We start from the raw sequence: 27763 nt of genomic DNA, 5'->3' as shown, positions 1-27763 counted from the left end.
GACAGACGCCTCTTTGTTCGCTGCCGCTGGCTGCCTGGTAACGCGGCTGTAATTCGGGTCGGGAAGGGGAGGGAACAACCGCTTGTGGTGGACTTGACGGCAGCGGGGGGCTTTGGTTTGGACCCTCGCTACTGCTAGAAGATGGGCGCCGTTTTGGCTGTGTGCTCCCTGGGCAGCTTGGTAAGGCGGAAATGCGACGGGCTGTACCTTCAGGGCTGGTTAGGCCTGGTCAAGCTGACGCACGTCTCTCACGGTCCGCTATGGGCCACGGCCTGGTGTTCGCCTCGCTCACGCTGTTGTGTTTGAAGGCGTTCAGAAGTTTAAGCCGTCGTCATTAATTCAACATCTCCCTTTTGGAATGTTTATTTTGCTCAGAATTTGAAGCTGCGAGGTAGCTTCGCTTGCAGTCTAAGTCCAGAATTGGAGGGTGTCATCTGAAAACTTCTGAATAGGGGCTACCTTCCCAAAGAGTGTTTTATTGTGTTTAAAAAGACCCTGTTAAGGGTGTGTAGTTTATCGTTATCTTTCACGTGCATAGTTTAAAAAATCAAAAGTAAAAAAAAAAGTTAAATGTTTTCTCGTTTCAAAGACTTAATGTTTGAATGACTATCTAAATGTGTAATGAACGGAGCCTTCAGAGTTACGTAGAGTTGTTTAATACAGAAACGGCCCTCAACTTTCCACGTACATGCAGACCTTTTGTTCCGTCTACGCTAATCCCATTTGCTCACATTAGGTCCATATCCTTTTGCATCTTGTCCGTTCAAGTGGCTGTCTAAATGTCTCTTAAGCGTTGTGATTGTGTTCATTTCCATCGCCACCTCTATCCTCTTCAAACCCCTCCCTCTCACTAAACCTATAGCCATTTACTTTTGTGACCATCTACCTATTCCGTATAAGGTGACCTTTGTCACCTTTGCTCCGAGGAAAACAAGTCCTCAGGGAAAATCTTTCATCATAACTAAAGACCTCCAATCCAAGAAACATTCTGGCAGATATCCTCTCTCTCCTATACCACTACATCATTCCTAGAATATGGCGACCAGAACTGTATACATTATTCGTTGTGCAGTACTAGTTGATGAAAGACAAAAGGCTTGGGGGGGGGGGGGGTGGATCACACAGGAGAGGACAGAAGGCCAAGGGAGAAAGAAGGGGGAGGAGCACTTAGTACAGTTGCCATATAATGGCTTAACTTTAGTATTCCATGGCCTGAGGCATGAAGGCAAGCATGCCATGTCTTCTTCACCACCCATCTACCTGTAATACCACTTTTAGGGAACCACAGATTTGAACCATGAGGTCTCTCTCTATCAACATTCCTTAGTGCCTTGCTATTTATATATACATGACATTCCTCTCTCTGACTTCCCAAATTGCAACACCTTGTACTTAGATTAAATTTCATCTGCCAACACTTCATTCAACTTTCTATCCAATTTAGATCCTGCTGTATGTTTGGAAGACAATTCAAGGTGAGGCAACACTTCACCTGTGAATCCGTTGGGGTCATTGTATATTGGTGAGACCCAACGTAGAAGGGGAGACTGTTTTCCCAAGCACCTACGCTCTGCCAGAAAAAGCGGACTCTCCTGGTAGCCACCCATTTCAGTTCTACTTTTCATTCCCATTTTGACATGTCAGTTCATGGCCTCCTCTACTGCTGCGATGAGGCCACACTCAGGTTGGAGGAGCAACACCTTCTGTCTGGGTAGCCTCCAACCTGATGGCATGAGCGTTGATTTCTCGAGTTAATTGCCCCTTCCCCCTTCACTATTCCCCATTCCCCCCTCATCTTTTCTTACCTGCCCATCACCTCCCTTGAGTGCTCCTTCCCCCTTCTTTCTCCCATGGCCTCCTGTCATCTCCTGTCAGATCCCCCCTTTTGTCTTTCATTAATTAACTTCCCAGCTCTTTACTTCACCCCTCCCCTCTCCCAGTTTCACCTGTCATCTATTCCCCTGTACCTCTTCCTCTCTTCCCACCACCTTCTTACTCTGACTTCTAATCTCTCTTTTTTTCCTCCACCAGTCCTGAAGAAGGGTCTCAGCCTGAAATGTCAACTGTTTATCTTTTTCTTTAGAATGTGCCAGGCCTGCTAAGTTCATTCAGCATTTTGTGTGTAATACTTTGATTTCCAGCGTCTATAGATTTTCTTTTGTTTGTTTTTGGAAGATGTTCCTTGCTGCCCCAGTACACCAGTAATTCTTATGGACCATTCCTTTTACAGTCAGATCCACATCATTGAAATACATCACAAACAACATGTATCCCAGCATTGATCTCTGTTGTACATACCTGGTCTCAGACCTCCGATCAGAGAAGTATTCTTCTATCAGCACTCTCAGCCTCTCATCACCAAGCCAATTTTGGATCTACATGGTCATCCTGTATTAGATCTCTTTGTGCCTTCATCTTCTGCACTAGCCTGCCATGTGGAGCCCTGTCAAAAGCCTTACAAAAGTCCATGTAGACAACATCGGTCATCATGTCTTCATTAGCTTTCTTAGTTACCTCCTCCATTACACAATCAAATTTACTGAGGCACCATTTACCTCTTACAGAGCCATGCTGGTGCTCCGTGATCCACTCATGCCTTTCCAAATGTAAATAAATCCTATTGCTAGGGCTTTCTCCAATAATTTCCTGACCAATTTTACAAAGCTCACTGTCTTTGTGAAGTGATATATTAAATTAAAACCCTTTGCAGTGAAAATTCTTAAAAGTGACTGTTAATTCGGGAAGACTTGTTAGCTTCGTGCATTTTGTGTTCATAAATGTTTCTAGTTGTGTTGAAGAAACTAAACTACTGTATAAACAATAGTAGTCATTGCTTATGTATTTACAAGTACAGAGTACATCAGTAATGTAACTCAGTCAGAATTTCAGATTTGCAGATCTTAATAATTGACACCATAGTTTCATCTTAATTTTTTTATGTTATCACACAACACTGATAAATTCATTTGATATGTTCCTAGCCTTCAGAATGCACTCACATTTTAACATGCTTGTACGTTGATACCTTTTCAATCTTCTTGAAGGTGTACATTTAATAACTTGAGACTAGAATTGATTAAAATAGCAGATAAAGTTGTAGAAAGAAAATATCTGGTGATTATAAGTCTGTACATAACAGCAATGTTTCATGTAATTGGATTTTGAGTCTTGTGAGTTAATGTTGTAGAGCGGTAACATTACGATTTCCTCTGTAAATTGCAACTTTGTAATAGTAATTAACTCTTTACACTTTAATTTTATTGGCATTAATTTTGCAGAAAAATGTATGAATTTTGTTGTAACTTTTTTTTCTTTGGAATTGAGAGAATGTGTTACCTTGATATATTGTGGGCAGTACTTAAGGCAAAAGATAGTTGGGTAAATTATTAGCCATATAAATTGAATAGGAAAGACCTATTTTTTGTAGAGAAGTTGGTCACTGGGGACTTAATTTTAAAATAATGAGAAGAAGATTTGACAGGATTTAATGTATTTTTCCAAAATGTTGTGAGGTATCTCATGCTTTTCAAGGTAATTGAAACTGAAGCCCTCTTTATAATGCAAAATGCCTGAATGAGCATTTATTCTGTCATGACATACAAATATCAGACTGGGAGCTGGAATGGAGCTTTATATAGTTCTCTAAATTTTCTCAATTCCAGTTTTGTACTAACTAAGTAAATTCAGTAAAAAGATGTTTTAAAATGAGACAGTTGGAAGCTGGTTTCATTCTCAAGTTGCCTAGCTAATATGGCCATTTGGACTGACTCTGAATTCATAAGGGTTGATAGAGAGATGCAAAATAAAATCTCACTGTTCGGTAAGCTTTGAATCACAAAAAAATCTTTTGGTGTTGCATTGTGGAAATTGAAGCAATCGAGTGTAAATGTTTGCTAACTGAAGAGTGCATAGTTACTCTGTGAAAGCTCACTAAGGCAACAAGTCAAGATGATAAGCTGGCAGACAGTGTGTAGACATAGTGTAGTTACTTACCCAGGCTGACATGACCCTATAAAGCCTGTTAGGCAGCCTCTGTGGGGGAACCAAGGTCAATAAGCATACCAAGACAAGATAATGAAACAACCGAAGGATTCTGTGGCAACACCTGTAATTGGACAGTTATTTTACTAGTTCTCAAGTATTATTGGTCTTTATAATGCGAATTTAATTGGTTGTTAACACCTGAAATTTGTACTTAACTGCTAATTATGGGATTCAGAAGTGTATTATGTTTATATTGGATCAATATTTGTATACAGCTAGACAATTTCTGTATAAAGACAGCATTTCTTTGTCCAAACTTCAGAGCAGCGTAGTGACAATGACGATGCTGTTTATCCTTTACGAAAGTAAATAAAGTGTGATTGAGGAAATAGTGTAAGTTGTCAAAGTCTAATTAATTAGTGCTGACAGCATAAATATTCATTTCATTGTGCAATTTATATAAATAGTGAGAAATTATTCTCTCTAGACAAATTAATGTCTGTTTGCAATATTCCCTGTAGGTATCATGTCTGTGCAGCAGTGCTCCTTGTTTGTTATGCAGTTGTTGCCCCAGTTCCAAAAATTCCACGGTAACTAGATTGATCTATGCAATCATTTTGCTTCTGGGAACTCTTGTGGCTTGTATTATGCTGGCTCCAGGAATAGCAATACAACTAAAAAAGGTATGTTTTATTTAATTAATCCTTAGTGCATTTAACTTGAGGGGAATAGAACTTCTACTTCCCTCAATGCAAACGGTTACTTTTATTTTTTTTTAAGTTTCTCCAAAGAAGTAATTACATTTCCTTTAAGTAGATAAGATATGAGAATCATATGGATCATTTTCTTCCTATCTTCACAATCAGCTTTGAAAGTTCTTAGAATTCTTTGATTTACAGCATGCTGGTGGCGTAATGGCATCATTGCAGGACTTCGGGACTAAAGGTACTGAATTTGAATCCAATCGGCTCCCCTGCATGCTTTCCATCAGTGCTGGGTTATGAGCTGGTGATCTCTTTGGAAATTCACCCGGCAGAAGGCAATGGCGCAAACCATTGCTGTAACTTACCTTGTACGCGGTTCCCCACTACGCGGAGGGAAATCGCTAACCGGAGAAACTCCAGATGCAACGTACCTTTCCTACATTGGCTTGTATTGTGGTTCTTCAGTTATTTCATTTCAGATAAGTTAGATACAGTATAGACCATAAGATTTGGCAGCAGAATTAGGCCATTTGGCCCATTGAATTTGCTCTGCCATTTCATCATGGCTTATCCATTTCCCTCTAAGCCCCATTCTCCTGTCTTCTCCCTGTATCTCCTCATTCCCTGGACTAAATAAGAATCTATCAACCTCTGACTGAAATATACCCAATGACTTTTCCTCCGCCTCTGTCTGCGGCAACAGATTTCACAGATGTATCACTCTCTGGCTAAAGAAATTCCTCCTCATCTCCATTTTACATGGAGAGCCCTCCATTCTGAGGCTGTATCCTCTGGTCTTAGACAAGCCACCACAGGATGCATCCCCTCCATATCCACTCAATTGAGGACTTCCAATATTCAATAGGTTGCAATGAGATCCCCTCTCATTCTTCTGAACTCCAGTGAGTACAGGTCCAGGGCCACTAAACGCTCCTCATACAAGCCTTTCAATCCCAGAATCATTTTCATGAACCTTTTTTGAACCGTCTCTAATATCAGCATATCAGCACATTTTTTTTATTAGATAAAGCGCCGAAAACTGCTCACAATACTCCGTGTGGCCTTATAAAGCCTGAACATTACATCCTTCGTTTTATATTTTAGTCCTCCCAAAATGAATGCTAATATTGCATTTGCCTTCCTCACTACTGACTCAACCTGCAAATTGACATTTATGGAATCCTGCATGAGGACTCCCAAGTCCCTTTACAGCTCATAATTTTAAATTTTCTCTCCATTTAGTAAATGGTCTTTGCTTTTATTTCTTCTACCAAAGTGCATGACCATACACTTCCTGTCACTGTATTCCATCTGTTGCTACTTTGCCCATTTTCCTAATCTGGCTATGTCCTTCTGTAGTTTCTCTGCCTCCTCAACACTACCTGCCCCGCCACCTATCTTCGTATCATTTACAGACTTGGCCAGAAAGCTGTCAATTTCATCGTCCAAATCATTGACATTTAACACAAGAAGAAGTGGTTCTGGCACAGACCCCTGTGGAATACCACTAATCACCATCAGCTGACTAGAAAAGGCTCCCTTTATTCCCTCTCTTTGCCTCTTGCCAATTAGCCAATACTCTATCCATGCTAGATCCTCTCCTGCAGTACCATGGGCTCTTAAGTAGCTTCATGCACAGCACCTTGTCATCCGATTCTCCTTTGTCTATCCTGCTTGTTATTTCTTTAAAAAATTCCAACAGATTTGTCAGGGAGGATTTTCCCTTGAGGAAACCATGCTGACTTCAGCCTATTTTATCATGTGCCTCCAAGTACACTGAAACCACATTCTTAACGACTGAATCTAATGTTTTCCTAACCACTGAGGTCAGACTAACTGGCCTATAATCTCCTTCCTTCTGTCTCTTCCTTTTTGAAGAGTGGAGTGACATTTGGAATTTTTCAGTCCTCCAGAGCAGTTGAAATATATTTGTAGGTCAACAGATAATTCTGTGAACTAATATAATTCATTTATGTAAATCCATAAATTTGTTTATGCAAATCCATAAATTTAGTTCATAATTTAGTGATTTAGCAATTTCATAACAGATTTTCAGTGGGGTACTAACTCTGTGGGAAGACCACCAACGACGATAATTGTTAAAGTTAAAAGGAAGTGGAATGTGTCCCATTTTCTTCAAGCTTGGGAAAAACAATGAATATATCTGACTGTGGTTTAGAATTCATCTAATTTCAGCAACATACTTAATGTTATCTGGAAAAGCACGTTTCCCACACCTCTGGAAACTGATATTGAGTGACAAGGAATGTTGCCATCAAGCACAATGTTTCCTTGACTATTTGTTTTACAAAATTACCACATGAGTATATATTAATTTAGGTAAAAATGCATCCCTGTATTCAAGTTCTGCATTATTAAGGTTTTCTGTTTACTTTTGAAATCTATCCAACTGATGATTATAATTTGTATCAAGAAATTCTGTATTTTAACCCATGTCCTCATTTCTTATCCCAACAAACAATATGCTGGGTTTCAGCAATTCTTTTCCTGTCACAGAAGCTGCTTCACCTGCTGAGTTCTACTAGCAGATTGTTTTTTGCTCCAGATTCCAGTGTGTGCAATCTCTTGCGTCTCCTCATTTCTTACTCTTTGGTTAAACTTGTAACCCCACTTACACATCCTGGGATTAATCACAATAAAGGTTGCAGCATTTTAGGAAGAGTAGTGCATAGAGGATGTAGTTTTTAGTTGGTGCTGCTTCATGTAAGGCATGAATATTACTGGAGAGTTTCAGACGTAGCAGGAAATCTGGATGTGATTTGATAGGTAATAGTGTAATTAAGGATACAGGGAATCAAGGGAATTTGAAGATTTGTGAAGTCAAAGGTACTCTTTTAGGGTAGGTTGATATTGGTAGATTTAAGAATATCTGCAGCCTTCAAACCTCCTATAATATACATTCAGTGGCCACTTTATTTGGTATAGGAATGTACGATAAGTTCAAAAGGTACATTTAATGTCAGAGAAATTTATACAATATATATCCTGAAATTCTTTTTCTTCACAAACATCCACTTAAACAGAGGAATACCCAAGAATGAATGACAGTTAAATGTTAGAACTTCAAAGTCCCCCCAGCTTCCCTTCCTCACACACAAGCAGCAGCAAGGCAATGACCCTCCCCCCCACCAGCACCCTCCACCGAGCACTCAAGTATGCAGCAAAGACACAGACTTGCAGTACCTCAAAGGCTACTCGTTCACCCTGTAATTCTCTCCCCCCAATAAGGGAAAAGGAGGTGTCCCTGTTTCACAGCGAGAGGGGAGACATAACAAACAACTTGCTGATTTATGATGTTAAAAAGTCTTGCATTGCTTTTTCCGAGCTCTGCGTCCAGAGAATCGGCCCAGGAACGGCTCAGGTCTCTGGACACAGAGCCGGCGGCTAACCTGCTGCTTCCGATGTTCGGTGTTCTCCCATGATGCCTCAAGGGTACCGGCCTTGAATCAGCCCGTCTCCAAAGCCATGAAAATCCGGCACCCTGAAGGCATGCTACTCTTCCAGGCCGCGTCCTTGGGATATCAAAAAGCGGCCAGTCATAAGGCCATGAGAGAGGGTCCCATTCCCGCAAAGAACCAAAGTCAGAGTGTAACTCGAAGTCAGGGTCTTCAAAAGAACTTTGTAAGGGACAAAAGAGATATCAAAGATAGAAATAGAGCTGTTTCCAAAATGCAAGCAAAAGAGTCACTGTTTAGCGCCATCTTGACTTTGCTCCGCCCTCCATTCCTAATAATTGGCAACTGAGTGCTTGCTCATGGTTTTTGGCTGCTGTAACAGATCTTTTTCAAGGTGTGAGGTGTTATGCATTCAGAGACGCTCTTCTGCACATCACTGATGTAATGCATAGTTACTTGAGTTACTGTCGCCTTCCTGTCAGATTCAGCCATTTTGGCCATTCTCCTACCTCTCATTAATAAGGTGTTTACGCCCTCAGAGCTGCCACTTGCTGGTTATTTCTTTCCTGGTTGTCATCATTTTGTGCAAACCTGCCTTCTGCTTACTCAAAAAAACAAGAGACAAAAAAAATCAGTATAAAATTAAATGACAAAAACAAAGAAAGAAACGAAGAGAATCTATTACATGGGGGTTTCATTGACAAAGGATTGATAATTATTCCATGACACAATTTAGGGCATCAGAATCAGACTCGGGTTTAATATCACTGGCATATGTTGTTTTGGAATAGCAAAACATTGCAATGCATAAATTAAATTAGTCCATAAGACAAAGGAGCAGAAGTTGGCCATTCGGCCCATCGAGTCTGCTCTGCCATTTTATTATGAGCTGATCCATTCTCCCATTTAGTCCCACTCCCCCACCTTCTCACCATAACCTTTGATGCCCTGGCTACTCAGATACCTATCAATCTCTGCCTTAAATACACCTAATGACTTGGCCTCCACTGCTGCCCGTGGCAACAAATTCCATAGATTCACCACCCTCTGACTAAAAATTAGTGCAAATTGAGAACAAAAACAAAGAAAAAATAGTGTGAATTCATTGTCCATTCAGAAATCTGATGGTAGTGGGCCAGAACAAAACTATGAGTGAGTGAGTGAATAATTCATGAATTATTTGATGATTTTTCCCAATAGATTCCAGGGTTTTGTGAAGATGGCTTTGGTACTCAGCTTCCAAGTGTTCACGGGGTTGTGAACTGTGATGTACTAGCTAGTTACAAGTCAGTTTATCGTATCTGCTTTGGATTTGCTGTCTTCTTCTTTCTCTTCTCTGTGCTTTTGATCAATGTGAAAACGAGCAGAGATCCCAGAGCTGCAGTACATAACGGGTAAGTGCTGAAAGTTATATTATTGATTTACAATTTATAAGTAAAATAAAGTGGTTGAAGTTTTTAAAAATCTTCAATCACTATTTTTGATATTGTTTCCACTGTTTCTATTTCTAGTCTGCTGTTGCCTCATCGGTATTAGTATTACAACATTGTTCTGACGCAGGTTGACAGGAAGGTTCATGTATTTATTGATAATTATTTTTTTTTAAAAATCATTCCTGGTTAAGTGTGTGAAGTGTTCTTGAATGCTTTGAAGAGCATTCGGGAGTGCTGTTAGTGTTAACCAGACTTGACAGAGACAGGCTGTCTGGATGGTGGAAGTTGGGCAAGGTGTGCTGCATTACTTTTGGCAAAATGACAGATTCATGACATGATTCAATGGGGTGGTAGAGGTGAGAAATTCACTTATCTGCCTATAGATCATCTCTGTCTTGGGCTGTCAATTTTCACAAGGTTGGTAAGTCCTAGTGCTTCTTGGTTATCCTTTCTCCATTGGATTTGAAAGTGATCGTGTTGAGTTTAATGCTTTTAAACACCTACAATCTCATCTGCCTCTAACCCCCCCTGTTTTTCAAAGTTGTATTTGTGTTTATTCTCATGGTGTATCTAGAAAATTTGAAGTTATTCTACTGGCCAATTTTACTTGATTTTGCTTTTGACAGATTCTGGTTCTTCAAAGTAGCTGGCATCATAGCTATAATAGTAGGAGCCTTTTATATCCCTGAAGGACCTTTTACAAAAGGTAAGGAGCACTCTTGGTGAAAAATATACTGGTTATTTATACCTTATTAAGTCAGTTGTTAAGATGAACAAAATAATGGTGTCTTACATTATGAGTGAAGTTTTGATTTTAAAAAGAGGCTTTATATTACAATTATAATGAGTTAAGGTATCATTTCTGATGAGTTCAAAGATGTGTTTAATCATTATTTAGAACCACTAAACAATAGAATCATAGAGTTGTGCAGCAGTGAAACTGTGACTATGGTGACCTTCATGCCTATCTATATTAATCCACTTACCTGCACTAATTTTATATCCCTCCATGAATAGCTCATTCATGCACCTATTAAGTTGCCTTTAAAATTTGTAACTGTTCCTGCCACCATCGCCTCTGGCAGGTCAATCCAGGTGCCAAATACTTTGTGTGAAAAAGATTATCTCTCAGATTCCCTATAAATCATCCGCCTCTCACTTTAAACCAATGCCCCTTTAGTTTCAGAAGCTTCTACCAAAGGCTGCGGACACCGAGTACTTACCCTTTCTATGTTTCACATAATTTGACTTATTTGTAATGATTCCTGTATTGGAAGGAGCATTCTTATTTATGTAAAATTAGTGGAATCATTAGAATTCCGAGTGCAAAATAATTGCACATTTTCCAATCTATCAGTAGTTTTCTTTACACATTTGCGGCCTTTTTCTCCTTCCTCTCCTTACACTCAGTAGAAAGAACTGGAATATTTGCATTCAGTTGTGGTGTTCAACCCCTATAATTTGATAAATTTTGAATGTTTGTAGCTAGCTATTTAGAGCTCATGTACATCAGCTCATCTGATATCCTCCCCAATCTGATAAGCAAGTGTATACCAAGCTTTACAAAACTAAAATTTGTAACTCAGGATATTAACTTGTCCTTGAATTTTGATCTTGTTAACTGCTCTTTTTCACTCCTCCCTCTGTGACGTGTCACCTTAATTCCTTTGATCTATCTGTTTATCTCCCCCCTTTATCTCTGTCCTTTCGCTTTTTGACTCTTTTAACTGATTGTAACATCTATTACTTCTCAATACCTATCTGTTAAACTTGCAGATACTTTTTCTTTTATCCAGTCTTGGTTCTGATCTCTGAATTTTCATGACTTCCTGAGCATCAGACCACAATCAGAAAGGACTTGCAGCAACAACTCTGTCATGATTATTCTCAACACTGGCACCCCACAAATTTGCATCCGCATCCCCCTGCATTATTCCCTGCACAGTTATGACTGTGAGCAAAATCTACTCTAAATATGCAGATGATGCCACACTGTTGGTTGTATTTCAAATCACGAGTCAGAGTACAGGAAGTAGACATAGAGCCGAGTGACATGGAGCTATAACAGCAATAACCCTTCCCTCAATGTCAAAACAAAAGAGCTGGTCATTGACTCCAGGAACGGTGAGGGTGCACATGCACTTGTTTATTTCAACAGTGTTGGGGTCAATAGTTTTAAGTTCCTAGAAGTGAACATCACAGTACCCTGTTCTGGTTAAACCATATTGATGCCATGGCCAAAAAAAGCCTTACCAGCACCTATCTTTTCTCAGGAGGCTTAAGAAATTTTGTGTCCCGTTTGACCCTCCCCCAATTTTTACTGATTCATCATAGAAAGCATCCTCTTCAAATGCATTACTGCATGGTATGGCAGCTACTCTACACATGACTGCAATAAAGCGTAGAAAATTATGGACACAGCTCAGCACATCACGGAAACTTAGCCTCCCCTCCATGGACTTTGTCTAGGTTTCTTGCTGTCTTAATAAGGCTGTCAGCATTATCAATGATTTCACCCACCCCAAACATTCTGTCTTCTCTTCTCCTCCTCCTTCCCCCTCCCCTTCCCCCATCAGCCATCAGGGAAAATATACAAAAGACTGAAGGCGCGTGCCACCAGATTCGTGGACAACTTCTATCACACTGTTGTATTAAGACTATTGAATGTTTCCCTAGTATGATAAAATGAACTCTTGACCTCATCATAATCTACCTTGTTGTGATCTTGCAACTTGCTAGCTATCTGTACTGTGTTTTCTCTGTATCGTAATCCTTTATTTGGCACCGTGATATTGTTTTACCTTGTGCCACCTCATTGCACTGTTGTAATGAATTGATTTGTATGAGTGATGTGCAAGACAAACTTTTCATTGTACCTTGGTACATGTGATAATAATAAACTAATTTACCTGTACTCCTCTGCCCATTTGATGCCTATTGTGTTCTGTCCTCTGGACCCCAGTTAAACCAAACTTGCTGTCTTGCTTCACTTGCAAGACTACTTTTGTTGATCTGAATTTTAAATATTCTGCAGAAGCACAAGGATTAAAGATAAGATGTAACAGCAAAGAAAGACAAGTGTAACTTAGTAAGAGTGAAAGTGAAATATAAGGAGAGAGGCATGAGGGAAAAGGTGAAAAAAAAGACTTCAGTATTGAGCTTTCAGTTGCTAAATTTATTTTTCTCTCTCCATTAGCTTTATTTGTCATTGGTACATGTGGTGCATTCTGCTTCATACTGATCCAGTTGGTTTTGCTGATAGATTTTGCTCATTCTTGGAATGAGTCATGGGTGGGAAAGATGGAGGATGGGAATTCCAAATGCTGGTATGCAGGTATGTGAATATAAATCTATTTGCAGTGAACAGTTATGAGTAATTACTTAAAGCTTTTTTTTGGCATTTGATGAGTGGGGATTATCGATAGTTCATATAAAATAATGTTTGTTAATATAGATAAAATAAATATGACTGCAGGCAGATGGAAAAGGCATTAAAAGAAAAACTCAAAAGTTCCAAAAACTATATGATAAAAATTTCAATGAACACATTCACAAGTAATAATGCTAGTATGAGCAATTGGTTTATTTTGTTGTCCATTTCATGTTATTAACTTCAAACTAAGTTGGACCTAACTTACTGTACAAGTTGTGCTACTCTTATAGAAAAGAAACTATTGTTAAGTTTTTAAATTGTAAGAATGAAATTCAGTGTAAAGCCATAATGAGTTAGAAAATTAAGAATTTTTCATTTTACTTTACAAACGTTGCAGCTTTCTTTAATAACAGCTCAATCCAGCCTGTTTTTTTCTCTCAATCTGAGGATTACTATATTAAAAAAGCTTATTGTTTACTTTTTTTGGTTTATACAGTTAACATTGTAATGTACAGTACTATTTCAATCTTGTTTAATCATTAAGGAAAAATAATGATGGTGTTTCCCTCTTGGATTGAAATTTACATGCATCCTTTGGTTGAACTGAATTTTAATTTTATTTTGTTATAATACAATTTGCTTCTTGGTTTTATTTTTGCAGCTTTGGTTTCCATTACCAGCCTGAATTACATTTTGTCTTTCATTGCAATTGTGCTTTTCTATGTATATTATACCACACCTGGAGGATGTGTTGAGAACAAATTCTTCATTAGCTTCAACATGATATTTTGCATTGTCCTTTCTGTTGTTTCTATTCTTCCAAAAATACAGGTAAGAATAAGCATGCTCTGTTTGCTTGTGTAACATTTTGGTAACCTGCTGCATACTAATGTGACAGTCAAGTGCCCTATCTTTTTTTTTTATCCTGAAGCTAATTGCTTTAAAACTCATCTGAGTGAATACCTTTGCCTAAATTTTCTGTATGTTTATCTCAAATTCAACGTTGGACTGAGATTTTTTTTGAGAAAAGTTCTTGAATTGAGAACCATTTGGAACATAATAGGACATATCCACAAAGTGAAATATTCTTGGAGCCAATTTTAACATTAAGTGAATTCTTAGAGGTCCCAAGCAAAGTGGAATTATCACATATAACCTCACAATTAGTCAAAAAATATTCCCAGTAGTTTGTATAACATAGAATTTTGCTTGATTAAGTTTTATTACTGGATTCCCCTGTGTAAACTGACGTATGTTGGTCATCTTTCCCCTTCCTGAAGTCAACAATTAACTCTAGTTTTGCAGATGTTAAGTTAGAGGTTGTCTTTGTGTCATCACTCAACCATCTTAGCTGTCTCATTGTCACCTGTGATTGGTCCAACAATAGTGTCATTGACGAATTTGAAGATGGCTTTGGAGCTGTGCTTAGCCACATACACGGTTGTGTGTACAGAGAGTAGAGCAAGCAGCTAAGTAAGCTATCAGGGTCGTTAAAAAATAGTTAAGACCAAAATTGGGCCCTTGAAGACAGAAACGGGTGAATTTATTATGGGGATCAAGGAAATGGCAGATGAGTTGAACAGGTACTTTGGATCTGTCTTCACTAGGGAAGACACAAAAAATCTCCCAGATATAATAGTGGCCAAAGGACCTAGGGTAATGGATGAACTGAAGGAAATTTATATTAGGCAGGAAATGGTGTTGGATAGACTGTTGGGTCTGAAGGCTGATAAGTTCCTGGGACCTGATGGTCTGCATCCCAGGAGGTAGCTTTAGAAATCGTGGATGCATTGGTAATCATTTTCCAATGTTCTATAGATTCAGGATCAGTTCCTGTGGATTGGAGGGAGGCTAATGTTGTCCCTCTCTTCAAGAAGGGAGGAAGAGAGAAAACAGGGAATTATAGACCGGTTAGCCTGACATCGGTGGTGGGAAGGATGCTGGAATCAATTATAAAAGATGAAATTACAGCACATTTGGATAGCAGTAACAGGATCGGTCCAAGTCAGCATGGATTTACGAAGGGGAAATCGTGCTTGACTAATCTTCTGGAATTTTTTGAGGATGTAACTATGAAAATGGACAAGGGAGAGCCAGTGGATGTAGTGTACCTGGACTTTCAGAAAACCTTTGATAAAGTCCCACATAGGAGACTAGTGGGCAAAATTAGGGCACATGGTATTGGGGGCAGAGTACTGACATGGACTGAAAATTGGCTGGCTGACAGAAAACAAAGAGTAGCGATTAACGGGTCCCTTTCAGAATGGCAGGCGGTGAACAGTGGGGTACCGCAGGGTTCAGTGCCGGGACCACAGCTGTTTACAATATATATTAATGATTTAGATGAGGGAATTAAAAGTAACATTAGCAAATTTGCCGATGACACAAAGCTAGGTGGCAGTGTGAAATGTGAGGAGGATGTTTTGAGAATGCAGGGTGACTTGGACAGGCTGGACGAGTGGGCAGATGCAGGGCAGATGCATGGCAGATGCAGTTTAATGTGGATAAATGTGAGGTTATCCACTTTGGTGGTAAGAACAGGAAGGCAGATTACTATCTAAATGGAGTCAAGTTAGGAAAAGGGGAAATACAACGAGATCTAGGTGTTCTTGTACATCAGTCACTGAAAGCAAGCATGCAAGTACAGCAGGCTGTGAAGAAAGCTAATGGCATACTGGCCTTCATAACAAGGGGAATTGAGTATAAGAACAAAGAGGTCCTTCTGCAGCTGTACAGGGCCCTGGTGAGACCACACCTGGAGTACTGTGTGCAGTTTTGGTCTCCAAATTTGAGGAAGGACATTCTTGCTATTGAGGGAGTGCAGCGTAGGTTCACAAAGTTAATTCTCGGTATGGCGGGACTGTTATATGTCGAAAGATTGGAGCGACTGGGCTTGTATACTCTGGAATTTAGAAGGCTGAGAGGGGATCTTATTGAAACATGTAAGATTATTAAGGACACGCTGGTGGCAGGAAGCATGTTCCTGCTGATGGGTGAGTCCAGAACCAGAGGCCACAGTTTAAGAATAAGGGGTAGGCCATTTAGAACAGAGTTGAGGAAAAACTTTTTCACTCAGAGAGTGATGGATATATGGAATGCTCTGCCCCAGAAGGCTGTGGAGGCCAAGTCTCTGGATGCTTTCAAGAAAGATGGATAGAGCTCTTAAAGATAGCGGAACCAAAGGTTATGAGGATAAGGCAGGAACTGGATACTGATAGTGGATGATCAGCCATGATCACAGTGAATGGCAGTGCTGGCTCGAAAGGCTGAATGGCCTACTCCTGTACCTATTGTCTATTGATAAGTGGGAACCAGTGGATATAATGTATTTGGATTTACAAGTTATTAAAATTAGAGCACAGGAGTACAAGGTAATATATAGGTATAAATTGAAGATTGATTAATTAAGGAAATGGAAGAGTAAGCTTGTCAGTTTTTGATTAGCTTACTGCTGTGTGCATAGAGGATCAGTAATAGAACACTAGCTATTAACAATAATGGAGGAAAAGGTTAAGTGTAAGGTATCCAAGTTTTCTGATAATTCAAAGCTGATGCTAGCCTTGTGCTTGTGTCTGGATATGCATGGAAGCTTCAGGGGATGTAGCCTTGGTGACTAATTAGAAATGGGCATGATTTATCGAATCTTAAGATGGATGAAAAAATAAGCAGAGAACTTATTAAAAATTGAGAGATTGAAAGATAACTGGCTATGGGATTCGTACACTGATTGCTAAAAGTAAATGTGCAGATACAGCAAGTAATTCAGAAGGTAAAAATATTTATCATAATATTGCAAAGGTAAAAACCTTTTGCTCCATCTGTATAGAACTGGAATACTGTATATAAATCTAGTCAACCTACCAAATCGAGAGTGTTCTTGTGATAAAGAATGTCCAGCAAAGATTGTTTTCTGGGTTTGTACTTGTTCTTTTAAAATTAGATCTATTCTATCCAGAGATGAGAGGAATGTGATAATCTCATTGAAACACACTGGGCTTTAAAGGGTGGATGTTTCTTGTCTTCTCATCCTTGGACTCAATAGGTCTGATTTTAAAAGAACAAGTGTCTAAAACCACAGGTCACTAACAAATATGGATCAGCCATTCATAAAGTCAATAAAATGTCTTTGCCACAAGGCATGTGTACCACCAAGGTTCATTTGCTGAGTGTATTCCAAATGGAAGTTGATAAATTTTTATACATCGATTGAATAGAAGATTAATGCAGAAAAATGGCCTGAGAGGTAAAAGGTAATCTATATTCTTAATGAATGGTAGAGCAAGTACAAAGGTCAAATAATCTTTGACTTCTCCTCTTTAAAGTTCTTATGACCTGTTGCAATTTTCCAGTTCTGTGGAATAATATATCTTCCAAGGACTTTTTTTAAGAAATTGAATTTATTCTGTTAGGGTTTAAAATATTTAAGTCATATTTTAAATGTCTTTATTATTATTGCTTTTGTTTTTTCATTTGTAGGAAGCACAACCTCGGTCTGGTCTTCTTCAGTCTTCAGTCATTACTCTGTATACAATGTATCTCACATGGTCTGCAATGTCAAATGAGCCTGGTAAGTGCTTGTGTGTTTTGCCAGATAGTGATTCATATGTTTTTAAATTGTAACATTGAATCTGAAATTTATGAATGAAGATTTTTTTCTTTGTGTTGGCATTACAAATTCAAATGTGCAAAATTGCGTTATTTAAAATAGAAAAAAGATTCAAGTAAATAATCTTTATTAAAATTCAAACCTAATTTTAGGTATAATAGTTTTTTCTGTCTGAGTAAGTATCAAATATCAGTTTTTCTGAAGATTTTTTTCTGTGTTAATCTCTGGAGGTTTCAACATGATGGACTGTAGTATTTTCCTCATTAATGTATCCCTCACTGCACACTGGAAAGCGTATGGTTGATCTTCCTATGCTTGTGATGTCAGAATGGTAAACACTTCTTGCTCCACCTAGAAAAATGTTAACAGAGGTAAAGTTGTCAGGGGACATGTAGGTACTCTTTTTCTGTCACTGACCCCTCAGGGCTGGTGGTCCCCTGACTTCCCCATCCTGAAGTCCACCTTGGACTTCATAGTCTTGCTGATGTTGTCCAAGGTTATTGTTGTGACACCACTCAACTAGCTGATCTGTCTCACTACTGTATACTTCCTTTTGACCATCTGAGATTTTACCAGCAACAGTGATGTCATCAGCAGTACCTTGTGAAAGTATTCAGCCCTCAACCCTTTGTTCGCATAAATGAGTATTACAACTAGGGATTTTGATAAATTTAACTTGAGATTGTTTATTTGAATTATATGCTTTTTTCACAGCAGAGCCCAAAAAACAGAAAATTGTGAAGCAGTAAAAAGGAAAAATTCAAAAAGTGAAATGTCAGCGGTCCAAAAGTATTCATTCTCCTTTGTTCACTGCTTAGTTAATCCACCTCTCGCGGTTATTATAGCCGGTAGTCTTTCTGCATAGATCTCTGTTAGTTTTGCACAACGTGATGGAGCAAGATTTGGCCATTCCTCCTTGCAAAATTGCTCAAGCTGTACCAGATTAGTTTGGGAATGGCAGTAGACAGCAATCATGAGGTCCTTTCAGAGATGTTTGATCAAGTTAAGGTCATGACTGACTCGGTCACTCAAGAACATCAATTTTCTTCATTTGAAGCCACTCAATGGTTGTGCTGGCATTGTGCTTTGAATCCTTGTGCTGCTGAAAGACAAACTTCCTCCCCAGTTTATGTTTTCTGGCAGAGGCTAACGAGTTTTTATCCAGGACCTCTCTGTGTTTAGCAGCATTCATCTTCCATCAATCCTGACCAGATTTCCAGTCCCTGCTGCCGAAAAGCACCCCCGTAGCATGATGCTACGTCTACTATATTTTACAGCAGGGATGGTATTATCTGGCTAATGCTTAATATTAGATTTATACTACACATACTGCTTATTATTATGGCCAAAAAGTTCATCTTTAGTCTCATCCAACCACAAGACATACTGCCACATCTTTACAATATCTACTAAGTGATGCTTTGCAAAGTCTTTACAGACAAGGATATGCTTTTGTTTTCATCCAGGGCTGCTGCTTTGCCACTCTTCCAAAAATTTCCTTTTTGTGAAAGGCCTTGGAGATTGTGGAGCCATAAACTTCATCTCCAGTTGCAGCCACTGACTTCTGCAGCTCACTCAGTGACTGTTGGTGCTATAGTAGATGCTCTTACAAGTGTTATTCTTCTCTGGCAACTAAGTTTAGAGAGGCAGCTTGAACTAAGCAGTATGGCCGTGGCTTCATTTTTTTTTTACACTTTTTCCTCGATTTGCTGCTGTGAGCTCTGAGGCATGTTCAATGCCTTTGAAATGGTCTTGTACCCTTCCCCAGATTTGTGCTTATCTTATTATTTCCCTGACTTGCCTTGAATGCTCTTTTTGGTTTTGGCTTGGTCTGTTGAAAATCTACCACACTGTTGCACTCTATGGGGGTGGTGGGGGGGGGGGGGTGGTGTATTTATTCAAGTGGTCTTCCAATTTTCTACCTCAACAAATAGGATGAGTTGGTAAGGTAATATACAGTATAGCACATGAGCAAAGTTAGTGCAGTGATTACAAAGGGGATGAATACTTTTTCAGACTCAAAATTTTTTTAATTTTTAGTAAATTGTTGACAGGTTTTGGAATTTTTCTTTTGATTTGACATGATGTACAATGTTCTGTAGATTACTTAAAAAATCGTACTTCAATATCTTTTAAATTAGAAAATGAGATGGTAAAATGTGAAAATAGTTGTGGGGGCTGAATACTTTTTCAAGGCACTGTAGATGGTATTTGAACTGTGCCTAGCCATGTAGTCATGAGAGTAGACAAAGTAGAGCAGTGCCTTAAACATGCATACTTGAGGTATGCCTGTGTTGTTTGTCAGTGAGGAAATGTTGATACTGATCCGCATCAACATGGGTCTCCTGATAAGAAAGTTGAGGATCTAATTGCAGAGGCCCAGATTTTGAAGCATGTGTTTTATTACTGAGGGGATGATAGTGTTGAAATGCCGAGTTGTGATAATAAACAATAGCCTGAAGTATGTTTTGCTGTTGGCCTGGTCTTTCAGAGCCAAGTGGGGAGCCAGTGAGATTGTGTATGCTGTAGACCCATTGTGATGGTAGGCAAATTGCAGCGGGTCCAGGTCCTTGCTTAGGCAGGAATTAATTCCAGCCATGACACTAGATGTGAGTGTTACTGGATGGTAGTTGTTGTGGCAGCTCACCCCCTACTCTTCTTGGGTACTAGTATAATTTATGCCCTTTTGAAGAAGGTGGGAACCTCTGGCTGGTTGAAAATGTCCTTAAACACCCCAGTTGGTCGGCATAGATTTTCAGTACTCTGCCAAGTACACGTTCAGGGCCTGTGACTTGTAAGGGTTCACTCTCTTCAAGGATGTTGTGCTGTTGGCCTCTAAGACCGATCGCAGGGTCACCAGATGTTGCAGGGATTTGCACAAGTGTAGTGTTATTTTTCCTTTGAAAGTGTGCATAAAGGGTATTGACATCATTGGGGAATGAAGTATTGTTCTTTATGTTGTTAGGCTTCTGCTTCCAAGAAGTAATGGCATGCAAACTCTGTCACAGCTGTTGTGCATTCATTTGTGTCTCTAACTTAACACTGAATTGCCTTTTCACTCTTACATCCTTCAATGTTAACATACTTCCTCCAATAACTTGGACTGGTTATTTATGCACTGACCTCTTGTATGTCAAATGAAGCTTTTTTTGTAAATTTTGATATCTATTAACTTTCCTTGTAAAATTTTCAAAGGATTTGAGGAAATTTGTCAAATATGATTTACCATTTTGGGTCATCGTGTCTGCTTTGCCATTTCATTGTGGCCAATACATTTTCCCTCTGAACCCCATTCTCCTGCCTTCTCCCTGTAACCTTTCACGCCCCGACTTATCAAGAACCTATCAGCCTCCGCCTTAAATACACCCAATGACCTGGCCTCCACAGCCACCTTTGGCAAAGAATTCCATATGTTCACCATCCTCTGGCAAAAGGAGTTCCTGCTTCTCTGTTACAAATGGATGACCCTCTATTCTGAAGCTGTGCCCTCTGGCTCTCGAGGCCTTTCAGCGATTAGTTTCAGTGAGATTCCCACTCGTTCTTCTAAATCCCATCGCATACAGACCTAGAACCATCAAACGCTCCTCATATGATAACCCTTTCATTCTCAGAATCATTGCTGTAAACTTCTTCAGAACCCTCTCCAATGTCAGCACTTTTTTTTAGGTAAGGGGCCCAAAACTGCTCTTAATATTCCAAGTGAGGCCTCACAAGTGCCTTTATAAAGCCTCAACAATGTATCCTTGCTTTTATATTCTAGTCCTCTTGAAATGTATGCTAACATTGCATTTGCCTTCCTCACCACAGACTCAAGCTGCAAATTAACCTTTAGGGAATCCTGCACAAGGATTCCCTGCTCCTGACACCCTTGACTTCCAGTATACTGCTAGTGTCTTCCACGGAGAAGACAGATGCAAAATACTTAATTAATTTGACTGCCATTTCCTTGTCCTCCATTACTACCTCTCTAGTGTCATTTTCTAACAGTCTGATGTCTACTGTTTTCTCTCTTTTACTTGTTATATATCTGAAAAAAACTTTTGGTATCCTCTTTGATATTATTCTCTAGATGTGATATATCCTAGGCATAAAGATCTGATTTACCTTTAACACTATACCTGTATTGTATTTGCCATTGATTTTGTACTGGAGTTCATGGAACTACTGATAGCAGAGACTTTTTCTTTCAAATTTTGCTGAATATAGTTATTTAATCCACATTATTTGGGTCTTTTTAGCTATATTAAATAAAGAAAAAATGCTCTCAACTGTCATTACAGCTTGATGGTCAGCAGGTGTAAAGACGAGATTTCCTGGTGTTGTGGACCAAGTATTATTTTACTGTAGTTTCATTTGAAAGATGTGGCAGCAACGTAGAAGGATAGATAGGTTTGAATTGTCTTTGTTTCAATGTTTTCATTTTGCTGCTTCTCAATTATGTGAATGGCCTTTTAAATTTTTATACAAGTAGCTGCCACTGTTTCAATTGGGCAGGGAAGGAACTTGGGATGTAGCACCTAAGCTAAAATGGGAGGGTCTGGGGAGATCAATATTGTAACTGGCAGGTATGTTGGCTGAGGAGATGGAGTGGTTAACAGTTCGATGGAGGCATCTGTTGCGCCTCTGCTGAGATGCCTCATGGCTTATTATATAGTACATGTAGACAGCAACATCATATTTTAAGTTGTTTAAGATTGAGATCTTGTGTTTATTTTTCAGATGGAGAATGCAACCCCAACTTTATGGGCCTCATTAAAAATTTGGTCTTGCCCTCATCTATTCCGGTCAACAGAACGGAATCATTAGCTGTAGGTCCTTCATCTCTAACTGGACCTCCAAATGCAGTACAGTGGTGGGATGCACAGAATGTTGTTGGACTTCTCCTCTTCATTCTATGTCTTTTATATTCAAGGTAAAGTTTAAGTTAGAACTCATTTTAAATTATTGGTTTATTTGTGACCTCTGTCCATTTGCAGGGTCCTTAATTGTGGAAATAGAAAGCAGTAATCAAAGTTGGAACATCCAACTTTTCTTCCTTTCAGCCACAAATGAAAAAAAAAGATGACAGAAACCATTTGTGGCTGAAAGGAAGAAAAGGAAAATAAAAGGCATATCTAGTTTGTCAGATTTTTAATGGAAGATGAGATTAGACTGGGGAAATCCTTTGAGAAGTACAGACATGGTCTAGCCAAGGGCTGTGTGTTTTCTTGGTTCTTTGAAATTGATTTAGTTTAATGAAGAGAATATTATTGAATACAATCATGAAAAGGTCCACTGTTAATTATAGTACTTTTATCTTCATAGCATTCGTACTTCAAGCAACAGTCAGGTGAATAAACTTGCATTCACAGCCAGTGAAACTGTGATGTTAGATGATTCATTGTCTGGAAGTGCTGTTGATGAACAGGGAAATGGCACAAGAAGAGTCCAGGATAATGAGCAGGATGGAGTCCAGTATAGTTATTCCTTCTTTCACTTCATGCTTTTCCTGGCTTCACTCTATATAATGATGACATTAACAAACTGGTACAGGTACGTAATTGCAAGGCAGCAAAGGACTTCCATTTTTTCAACAGGTGAATTATTTCTAACCAAGTACCGTTGATCTGGTCTATTTTAAGTATTGCTGCGAGAAGTGATTTACAGATGATTTTTATGATTGTCCAATTTAGCATAATATGGGACTGTATCCCACTGGCAGATGTCCATCAAAGATTATTCATTATAGTTACTGGAAAGACTTGTGAAAACATTGTTAGCCTTTAAGTTCAAAGTAAATTTATTTTCATAGTAGGTATGTCACTATATACATCCTTGGGATTCATTTTCTTGCGGGCATACTCAATAAATTCAGTAGCCATAATAGAATTAATGAAATACCGCATTGACAGGGTGGACAGCCAGTGTGCAAAAGATGACAAACTGTCCAAATACTAAAAAAAATTTTAAAGAATAATGAATAAATAAGCAATAAATATTGAGAACATGAGATTGAGAGTCCATAGGTTGTGGGAACAGTTCAGTGATTGGACAAGTGAATTTGAGTGAAATTATCCCCTCTGGTTCGAGAGCCTGATGGTTGAGGGGTAATAACTGTTCTTGAACCTGTTGGTGTGAGTCCTGAGGCTCTTGTACCACGTTCTTGATGGCAGCAGTGAGAAAAAAGTATAGCCTGGGTCATGGGTGTCCCTGATGACGAATGCAAGGTGGTATTGAAGCGAAGCCCTGTTTACCTGTGTCACTTGATTTCACTTTGTAAGAGGTGATAGCATTCAAGCCCTGCCACAGCTGTCGAGTGCCCTTCATTGATTCAAGTTTAGTCCAGAATTGATACTTAACCTTTGAGATGGCTTTCTGGAGATTCTACCTGGACTACTTGTAACTTCCTTGGTTGCCAAACTTGAAAGCCTCTGATCTGGCCCTAAGCAGATTGTAGATCTCATGACTTACAATCATGAGAACTTCTGGTTAGGAAAGACTGAATGATTTTCTGTGGACACACTAGTTTATGACAGTTTTTAGAAAGTCTGTCAACCATGGTGTATTCATTCAGATCCACAGCTGAGTCCTTGAACACTGCCCAGTCCACTGACTCAGAGCAATCACGTAGCCACTCCTCTGCCTCCTACGCCTGGCTCCTTGTTGTCCTAATCTCCGGAGCCTTGCCTTCTAGTCTCTGCCTCTGTGCAGGTCTGGGAAAGACTGGGAAGTGATTAGATTTCCAAGTACGGTCTGGGCACGGAACGGTAGACATTCTTTATCTTGGTATAGCAGATATGAGTTGGGACCTTTGGTGCTAGAGATTATATGCTGATGATAATTGGGCAAGGATTTGGTCAAACAAGCCTGATTGAAATCCCTGACTACGATTTGAAAGGCATCAGTGAGGACTGTTTCTTATTTCGTGACAGCATCGTGCAATATCTCAAGAACCTGATTACAGTTGGCCAAAGGTTGTCTGTAAACCTGCAGTCAAGATTATGGAGGTAATTTCAGTTGGTAAATAGGACAGTCGGCATTTGATAAGTGTTCGAGGTTGGGGGAACAGGAGTACGAGAAAACCGCCACATCGGATCACCGCAGAGAGTTTATCATGAAACTCACATCTCCACCTTTTGCCTTTTCTAAATCAGCAGTTCAGTCCATCCTGTGTATCAAGAAGCCTTCAGGTCTGATGGTTGTATCTGGCATACTTTGAATAAGCCATGTCTCAGTAAAATACAACACAATTTTTCATTTGTCTTCGATACATCAATCTGGTCCTCTTGTCTTCTCTTGCAACTGCACATTTGCTGACCTTGCTGGCTAGAGGAGGTTTCATACCTCAACATTTCAGCCTGGCTTGGAGTTCCCCTCCACCCGCCTTGCTTCTGGCCATGGCAATTAACCTTTGTCTGCTTAAAGGCACTGTACCCTGTTTGCTTGAGAGATGTCCAGCGAGTCCTTGAGAAGATTATAAAATCTGTAGTTCATTATGTTGATTGAAAAATATGTTGCTTAAAAGGAAATTACATGCTGCAGATTGCAGTGAGAGTAATTTAAAAGGGGTATATTTGGAAGTATTGTACATGGCTCGCAGAATGTCGAATGCGGTTCTCTGATGTCGTCTTTCAAATCTGTAGGCCTCAGATTGGTCTCTTATTCTGCCTTCTCTTTCCATCCTTCCCCAGGACACCTCTCCTCTATTTCTTACCTTCCCTAGTTCCTCTCTTTGCCATTCAACCAATCATGGATATTTCTTGAATAATTGGACTTAACTGTATCACAGTTTTTCTCTATAATGCTATGGCGATAAACCAGAAATGGTAGGCCTTGATTGTGTATATTGCTCATTTCTGCTCAACTGCTCAAAAGACCACTGAGAGATCATGTATGATTTGGCTAGAACTCCAAAATGAAATTGAATTCAAGGAAAAAAAATGCCCACTCTTAAAATATCAAATGAAAATGCAATTCCAGTATTTAGTTAGACTCTATATTTCCAAGAATTTCATGGAAGTAAATTAGATGTCTGCCCAAAATACACACACAAAATGCTGGTGGAACTCAAAAGGCCAGGCAGTATTGTATGGAAAAATGTAAACAGTTGACATTTCGGGCTAAGACCCTTCATCAGGGCTCATGGAAATAAAATAAGATGGCTTCACAAAATACTTGGCTCAGCTTCCCAAATAAATTGAAGTTATGAGGCTAGATATTGTTTCTTTCCATTACAAAATAAGAGAGTAACTTCATCATACTAATTTCCTTTAACCTAGTCCCCAGAATCTTTATTAGAATCTTAAAAATTTCAGTGAATTTCTGGCTTTAAACACAAAAATAAATATTGAATAGTTGGTTTATTATGAACTGGAGACGTATTCCAAAAACCACTAAATAATAAAAAAAACTTTTAAAAATGCATAGCAACACACATAAAAGTTGCTGGTGAACGCAGCAGGCCAGGCAGCATCTCTAGGAAGAGGTGCAGTCGACGTTTCAGGCCGAGACCCTTCGTCAGGACTAACTGAAGGAAGAGTGAGTAAGGGATTTGAAAGTGGGAGGGGGAGGGGGAGATCCAAAATGATAGGAGGAGGGGGAGGGATGGAGCCAAGAGCTGGACAGGTGATAGGCAAAAGGGATACGAGAGGATCATGGGACAGGAGGTCCGGGAAGAAAGACGGGGCGGGGGGGGGACCCAGAGGATGGGCAAGGGGTATATTCAGAGGAACAGAGGGAGAAAAAGGAAAGTGAGAGAAAGAATGTGTGTATAAAAATAAGTAACAGATGGGAAGAAAGAACATGTGTATAAAAATACTTCTCTAACTTCCGCTAATGCCCCACCTCCCCCTCGTAACTTCTCCATTAAAAAATGCATAAGTTGATTAGCTATAGCTGGAAATTTATTGGATCTTTTAAAGATCTCACAACCAACAAAGTTTCTCATGCAATTTACTTTGAAAACCTTGATGTGAGGACAAAGAAATCTGTATATTGCAAACAGGATTAACAGAAAGTAGGTTGTACTTGGCCAAGTACTTATTAACCTGAAATTTTCCAAGATGTTCATATTTTATGTAAAGCTTGGCGAATAATGGGAAAGAATATGTAAGTGGGTTATGATTATACTGAGTTTATAATTATGGCTAATTGAATAGACTATGAGGAAATATATCCATGCAGTTGAATGTGTTTTGAAATCTTGTGATAATGTTTTGATGTACAGAGTGGAAAAGCTTTCCTCCTTTGGTAGTGACAACTTTTATGGAGTGATTGAAAAGTTCTTGCAATTTTTTATCATTTATTTTTATCTCTCTTCCTCTGTAGTCCTGATGCTGACTACAAGACAATTACGAGCAAATGGCCCTCTGTGTGGGTGAAAATCAGTTCAAGTTGGATCTGCCTACTTTTGTATCTGTGGACTATGCTGGCACCTCTTATTCTTACTAACCGTGATTTTGAATAGCACAGTGTAAACATAGCTGTTGAATTAAACAAGTCCATCAAACTAGAAACCAAATGATACAGCTTTTGTTTTTTTAAAAAAAGCTCACAAGAACATTCAAGGGGCCAATGCACTGAATTATTGCTAAATACGAAATATGCTTTTAGCCTTAATGTTATTGTTTCCATATGGTTAATATGCACTTTGAGGTATCCTTTTAAAAAGAGCTCAGTGGAATTGAATGTGAGGAAAGGATTTTAAAATGTTTGATTTAGCTTGTATATATCATAAATAGTACGGTATTGTTCAGAAGCTCATTTATTTCCCTTTATAGGTGCTTAACACTGTGTTTCATTTAAAAGCTCTGTATTACTTTGGATGATATCAAGCTCTATTAACATTTGATACCAAATTGAAGCTTTTAATAATACAGAATTGTTTTGTCTTGAATTTTGAGCATTATGGAAGTTAAATAGATTATTAGTAATAATGTTATTCCTCTAGCCTATATAAGCTTTACAAAAATAGTGTCTTTGACAACTTTTAATGTCTTGTATGGCTGATGGTTTGTCATGGGCCACTGAAAGATTGAGATTTATGGTCTGGGCTGTAAATGAAGCCACGCCCAAATTATGTTGTCTTTAAAGAGTTTGTATTAATTATCTGGAAAGCAGGAATGCTAAAACATCCTGTTCAAATTTGTACTATTAAAATTATAATAAAATTGTTCTAATGTACAAAAAATAAATGATGTATATGGCTGTGCTTTTTCTTCCAGAATTTATTGTTAAACTTGGTAAACAATAAAGGAGACAAAAAAATA

At 39.0% G+C, this 27763-nt stretch overlaps 1 protein-coding gene across 1 annotated transcript; it reads left to right on the top strand.

Moving 5' to 3' along the window:
• LOC134342821 (serine incorporator 1-like) lies at nucleotides 1-27750 on the top strand. Its single transcript, XM_063041424.1, has 10 exons — nucleotides 1-180; nucleotides 4506-4667; nucleotides 9305-9498; nucleotides 10164-10243; nucleotides 12734-12871; nucleotides 13572-13741; nucleotides 17387-17477; nucleotides 22236-22428; nucleotides 22821-23048; nucleotides 26823-27750. Exons 1-10 carry the CDS (start codon nucleotides 142-144, stop codon nucleotides 26959-26961), a joined length of 1434 nt encoding a protein of 477 aa, XP_062897494.1. The 5' UTR covers nucleotides 1-141; the 3' UTR covers nucleotides 26962-27750.
• Nucleotides 27751-27763: the final 13 nt, after the last annotated feature.

The sequence above is a fragment of the Mobula hypostoma genome, chromosome 2 (assembly GCF_963921235.1).
Source record: "Mobula hypostoma chromosome 2, sMobHyp1.1, whole genome shotgun sequence".
Lineage (NCBI taxonomy): Eukaryota > Metazoa > Chordata > Chondrichthyes > Myliobatiformes > Myliobatidae > Mobula > Mobula hypostoma.
This window is presented reverse-complemented; position numbering and strand designations above follow the sequence as displayed.